At 40.1% G+C, this 6,832-nt stretch overlaps 2 protein-coding genes across 4 annotated transcripts in view; one reads left to right on the top strand and one right to left on the bottom strand.

Moving 5' to 3' along the window:
- The window catches only part of CMSS1 (cms1 ribosomal small subunit homolog), a 383,830-nt gene that overhangs the window by 258,246 nt on the left and 118,752 nt on the right, over positions 1–6,832 (bottom strand). The gene's annotated exons all lie outside the window — the stretch shown is intronic.
- FILIP1L (filamin A interacting protein 1 like) overlaps positions 1–6,832 on the top strand; it is a 302,611-nt gene that overhangs the window by 186,115 nt on the left and 109,664 nt on the right. The window contains exons 2-3 of the mRNA XM_040484300.1: positions 2,861–3,113; positions 3,842–4,015. Coding sequence (XP_040340234.1) covers positions 2,871–3,113; positions 3,842–4,015 — 417 coding nt within the window. The 5' untranslated portion in view covers positions 2,861–2,870. The remainder of the gene's footprint in view (positions 1–2,860; positions 3,114–3,841; positions 4,016–6,832) is intronic.

The following is a 6,832-nucleotide window of genomic DNA, read 5'->3' as shown; positions in this document are numbered from 1 at the left end:
AGATCCACAAATCTGTCTCTTCTAAATATACTACTGATAGCCTATGCTAGAAGAAAGGCACACTGGCAAGAATTGTTATATACTATAGGGGAAAGGGGCCATAGAGATCACCTCCCCATCTCCCTCACTTCACAAATAAGGACACTGGGCTTACAGAGGGTCAATGTTTTAACTAAGTCCCACAGGTGATTTGTGAAAAAATTTTCTTTTTAAAAAAATGTTTATTTATTTTGAGAGAGAGAGGGAGAGTGTGAGTGGGGAAAGGGTAGAGAGAGATGGAGAAAAAGAGAATGTCAAGCAGGCTCTGTGCTGCCAGTGCTAGAGCCCAACACGGGGTTCAAACCCACAAGTGGCAAGATCATGACCCGAGCCAACATCAAGAGTCAGATGCTTAACCAACTGAGCCATCTGGGTGCCTCATGAAATAATTCTTTTCATTTGACTTCTTGTTCAGTGCACTTCTCATGATCCCGGTTTTAGCAACTATTTCTATAAACTTTTAAGTAAAAGTGTATCATTTGTATCAAGGGAAGCAAGAAAGCCACACCATAAATAATCAACAAAGCGCATGACACACTTTCAGTAAATGCTTGTTGAAGGATGGATGAGGGATGAACAAGGCCTAGCTGGCTGGGTTTGAAGTCCTCAAGGTTTCTAAACTATTCTGACACTCAGGTCTCCCAAGTGGTGCCAGCAAATTGAGGCTGGTGAGAATTATTTTTCTTTTCTTTTAATTTTGAATGTTTATTTTATTTTTGAGACAGAGAAAGAAACAGAGTGCAAGAGGGGAAGGGGCAGAGAGAGAGGGAGACAGAGCCCGACATGGGGCTCCAACTCACAGACCTCGAGATAATGACTTGAGCTGAAGTCAGGCGCCCAACTGACTAAGCCACCCAGGCTCCCCTAAATTTTTAATTTTTTTTTAATGTTTGTTTATTTTTGAGAGAGAAAGAGAGACGAGACAGAGTGCAAGTGGGGGAGGGGCAGAGAGCGAGGAAGACACAGAATCGGAAGCAGGCTCCAGGCTTCCAGCTGTTAGCAGAACCTGATGCAGGGCTCGGACTCACAAACTGAGATCATGAGCTGAGCTGAGCTGCGCTGCGCTGAAGTAGGACGCTTAACTGACAAAGTCACCCAGGCGTCGGAGATTTCTTTCTTTTTTTTTTTTTTAATGTTTATTTATTTTTTGAGAGACAGACAGAGTGTGAGCAGGGGAGGGGCAGAGAGACAGGGAGACACAGAATCCGAAGCAGGCTCCAGGCTCTGAGCTGTCAGCACAGAGCCTGACGTGGGGCTCGAACCCACAAGCTGTGAGATCATGACCTGAGCCAAAGTCAGACGCTTAACTGACTGAGCCACCCAGGCGCCCCCCACCCCCGAGAATTATTTCTTAAACAGAGTACCCAGCAAAGACACAAAGCTATTCTTGTAATCTTTTCTTCTCCCTTCTGTATTCATACCTCACACCTCATTAGATGACAGAGATAATCAAATATACTTGCTTTTCTTCTTGAAATTTTTTCCTAACTATAAAGGCATATAGACTCACTATACAATTTGGGGAAATAAAAATAATATTAATAATAATATTAATAATAAAAGCTAATGTTTATTTAGAGTGCCAATTTTCTACCAGGCATGTTGCAAATATCTGATGTGCGCGGACATGTAACCCTCACAGCAACTTTAGGTTACAAACATTCTATCATTGTCATTCTACAGATGATAAAAGTGAGGCACAGAGGTATTAAGTAACTTCCCCAAAGTTTTACAGCCAACAAATAATGGAGTAGGGATTTGAACTCAGGCAGTGTGGTCCCAGAGTCCACAGTCTTCACACTCTTTTCTACTGTCACTGATCAAGTTTTGGTGTCTAACGCAAATTATAAGGAAAAAAAATTAATTTAAAAATTGATAAATTCGACTAAATGTAGACAGAACATACACTGTGCACCCCCAAAATCCCACTCCTGTACCCTAAAGGAGAAATGTACACAGGAAAAAAAAATGTAATATTCACTGTAGCATTTTTTCTAAAACTGAAAAAAATGCAAACTGTCTTTTCATTAAAAACCTCAAAGCTGGAACAATTTTTCTTGCTATTATAATTTGGATAATAATATAATCAGATGTGAGCTAATGTGTTCCTCAAATATGCATTTATTTTATATTTTCCATAGTGGCCAACTACTATAGGCAGCATTGTCTCTTGTTTTGGATATAAGTGTCCTAACAATAAATTCTTGACGTATCCAAGGATAGATGTGGGATTTTAGCAGAATGTCAGGGATACAGCCAGAGACCAAGGCTTCATTCCTTTAATATTGGACTTTCTTGTCAAAACAATGTAACCCAAAGTATTTTCTAGCAGTAATTCTGATGCTTCTATCTTAAAGCACCAAAGATTAAGAAATTTCAAAAATTTTTAAAGCTTCCAAAGGAAATACAATAATGTGAATCTGCAGAAAGTTAGAACAATTAGCAAATTTACTATTTTACAATTGTGTTAAGTACATCTTAACTCCAGTAAACACTTGGGCTGTGGTTAGAGGCATGACCTGGATCCCGGAGATGAAATACTTGGTGGATGAAGTTCAAATATAGTCTGTTTACCCATGGACATAAGTGGCCTTAATCAAAGCAGAACACCTTTTTAAAATGTTGATTTTAAAAACAGAAGTGTAAATAAAACTGTGATTTATGAATCTGCTAATGCCATTCTCTGCTGTAGACTTCAGAAAGATCGAGTCTTTGGCTGAGGTAAATAGAGCAAGAGTGCAGACCTGTTAAAGCAGTAATAGGTGCCCTTATTAAAACTCCACTTCCATTAGGAGTTACAAATTGTTTTCCTTCTTTTCAGGCTTTAAAGAATGCGTTCCAGAAGCAGTGACACAGAGGGCTCAGCCCCAAAGCAGTTTCCAAGACATAGTAAAGGCCATGGTTTCCAAGGGCCTGAGGACATGAAGCAGAGGCAGCAAGACAAAGACCCCACCAGTGAGTCGGAGGCAATTCTTCCCTGTCCTAAGTCACACGGTGGTATCGGTCACCAAGGAGAGGACCTCTCAAGAGATGATCTATTATTTCTTCTGAGCATTCTGGAAGGAGAACTACAGGTCAGCTGGCTTAAAATTATCCCTACATTCAAGGAGAAGGCTGCTTGTGAATTTGGTGTGTATGCTGCCACGGAAATAGATGATCTGTGGTTCATACCTGTATGTACATGAAAGAAAGTACACATACACATAATTGTCTTCTGCCAACTGGAAGGGCAATTAATCCTACGTAAAAGGGCTCTCATTATGACATGCAATTGGCAAGCAACACGTGAAAGATCACATCCTTTGCCCGTGCTGCTCATGAGCTTCAGTGCACAGGCATGTATGAATAATACCAGACGACTTCTGGATTGCTTTAAATAACAAAAGGCACTTTTATACCCCATGTGAACTGGCTCCTAGACTTGCCCTAGCATTATTAACCTGCATAAGAAATTAAAAACAGCTACTATACATATAGGAGAATCTTATTTCTTACCCTTGAAAATGTTACATGTCAGCCCATAGAAAGAGTATCACGTTATCTGCTTGTCAAACAGTAAAAAATGTTGAGTCTCCCCCATGTTGCACAGTGATCACTTTTCAAATATTATTAACGTATAATTAGATTATAAGAAGGATGAAGGGACATAGTTTTGCTACCTTTTGTAAAAAGGCAATATAAACAAATATGATTTGCTTATATTTGAAATAGAAGAAAAAAGCACTCAATTCTCACAAGAGATCACTTTCAGAGACTGCTGGTAGATAAAGCAAGCTTTCTGAAATGCCTTTTGTTCCTACAGGCTCGGGATGAAGTCATAGGCATTTTAAAGGCTGAAAAAATGGACTTGGCTTTGCTGGAAGCTCAGTATGGGTTTGTCACTCCAAAAAAGGTGTTAGAGGCTCTCCAGCGAGATGCTTTTCAAGCAAAATCTGCCCCTTGGCAGGAGGACATCTATGAAAAACCAATGAATGAGGTATGTATCACATCGGGGTGTGCACCTGGAAGGTGGAAGAGTTCACTAGCTAGCCAAGCACTAGGCCTGGCAGGTGAGCATGACATATAATTCTTTTTTGATTATTTACAGTTTTGTGTTCTAACACATTTAAAATCTTCCCAACTAGATAAATACTACATGTTCTACAGGAAAGAAAAGGAGAATAAATCATACAGGATGTTTCCGGTAGGTTTGTTCCCTGACATGAGACTGAAAGCTGACAAATGCAAGAGAATTTCTCTCTGTCTCTCACACACACACTCACATAGAGACACAAACACCCAGACACATACACACACACACACACACACACACACACACACACACACACACACACACGGGATGGCACTTCTCGGGACTTGAAGGCTATACAGGCTATAATAAAAAACAGATAAAGCTCAAGCACAGAGGTTAATTTCTTTGAAAACACTGAGATATTATGTCATAGAAATTCTGAGCATGAATGGAAATGATCTGAAGAACTGTCCAAGAAATGGAGTTTTAGAAAGCATGTATTTTAGATGAGTGCTATCCTCTTTTTCCTTCAAAAGTTTAATAACAGCAAAGGTCTTCCCCTATCAAGAGTGTCCAGCAATGACAATGGCAAAGAGGAAAAGTCCCAACATGGCCACCACTACATGAAGATGTGGTACTGCTTGCTCTTTTCCTTGCTGACATTTCTAAAACTCTTTGGCATCCTTATTTTATTCTTCTATTTTCCTCCGAGACCTCAATGGAAAATTTCATAATTTTTCATTTTTATAAAAGGGAAACAACTAGGAGCATGAGTTAAGGCTGGAGAGAGTGAAAGCAAGTTTTGGACAAATTTCCCCCACATAAGCTCTGGCAACCTACCTCAGGACTGACCTCCAATGTCCTTGCTATTCTTGTCTTGGGTGTCTCATGAGAGAAGACTACTGTCTTGCCAAATTGTGAAGGAGTTTGGTCATGTGGATTTGCTTCTCTGAGGGGTGAAGGTGAGACCACCCAAAGTCTGTTGACTTGCACTTTAATCCAAATTTGAGAAAGAGGAGCTGAAGCTTCATTCAAGTCAAGAGTGTTAAAACCGTATCCTGGCTCCCAACATAGTGACTGTGAAACAGCATTGGGCACAAATTCCCCAACCCATATAAGCGCAAATGCAAACTGATGATCGCTGAAAATATCCTTAAAAAACTCCAAAAATGGGACAACCCCTCCATACTTCAGTGTGAAATGAATGGAATGATTCCAAACTTACACTGAAATGACTAGGAAAAGCTTTAGTTTCAAAATAATTCTATTAAACACATGCAAAGTTGGAAATAACCTGACTCTCTACAAATGCTTGTCCCTGAAAGTTATCTATAATTTAGCCCTTTACAAATCCAACTGTATTTGATTACTCCCACAACAGATACACATACATACTCCCCTATGTATACACACTTCTCACATTCTCACTTCCATGATCTGCGCACTTTTCTTCTCTTGCCTTCTACTGCTGCCTTATAGGTTTCTCCCTCCTCAGTCATCAGTCTATCTATCATCCCTTGAAGCCCACATAAGTCTAGTTACCCAACAGTTCAGTTGTCTGCCCTCTTTTTCTATCGAGGGCGTAATGAGGCAAGGGGAAGTATCCAGAGAATAAACAATACGGGGGAATTTTAAGTAGGATTCCCTAGGCAGCTTTCTCACCAAGACCATCCATGGCTGTACCTGAATTACTGCAGAATAAGGATCTGCATGCTGAATAATTCTTCTTCTTTCGCTTTTTCCCATCCTGGGGTGTTAACATCCCATGACCTTTTATTTTCTTCACAACGCTCTTTTTGAAAAATGTAACAATCTTAACCAAACTAAAGGGGATTCATCTATACTTAAGGCAAAATTGCTTAGAAGAACTCACTGCTCTCAGTTACGTCACATGGTAGGAACAATGACTTAAGATGAAAGACTGGTAGAGGCATGTGAGCTAGAAGAACAGGAATGGAGTGACAGGGTAGCTGGGCTGTCAAGAGAAAGAGAAGACATAAGAACTCAGAGTCTATAACACTTTTTACCTCCTATTCCTTTCCAAACTAGGGTTCTATATTAGAAGTTCCCTTAAAAAAAGATATTGAAGTTAATTGCCTAACATATTCTTAGTTCTTCCAAAAAAGATATCAAGAAAAATATATTTTGGATTTATCAGGGTACTGTAATAAAATAATCTGCATATCTTGTTAGCAACACCTTAGGACAGTTCTTAAACTAGTTGTTTTAAGCAACTGTATAATTTAGTTTTTAAATTTCATTTTATTCTTTTATTTAATATTTACTGAAGAGTTGGGCTCCTGGATGGCTCAGTCAGTTAAGCGTTTGACTCTCCATATTGGCTCAGGTCACGATCTCACAGTTCATGATTTTGAGCCTCATGTTTCAGCTCCATGCGCTGAAAGCATGGAGCCTGCTTGGGATTCTGTCTCTCCCTCTCTTTGCCCCACCTCCACTCATGTGTCCTCTCTCACTCTCTCAAAATAAATAAATAAACTTAAAAAAATTTTACTGAAGAGTTGACGTATAAAAATAGTTGTGCTTCGGGGAGCCTGGGTGGCGCAGTCGGTTAAGCGTCCGACTTCAGCCAGGTCGCGATCTCGCGGTCCGTGAGTTCGAGCCCCGCGTCGGGCTCTGGGCTGATGGCTCAGAGCCTGGAGCCTGTTTCCGATTCTGTGTCTCCCTCTCTCTCTGCCCCTCCCCCGTTCATGCTCTGTCTCTCTCTGTCCCAAAAATAAATAAACGTTGAAGGAAAAAAAAAAATTTTAAAAAAATAGTTGT

Source organism: Herpailurus yagouaroundi, unplaced genomic scaffold (assembly GCF_014898765.1).
Source record: "Herpailurus yagouaroundi ecotype Mexico unplaced genomic scaffold, PumYag 162, whole genome shotgun sequence".
Lineage (NCBI taxonomy): Eukaryota > Metazoa > Chordata > Mammalia > Carnivora > Felidae > Herpailurus > Herpailurus yagouaroundi.
This window is presented reverse-complemented; position numbering and strand designations above follow the sequence as displayed.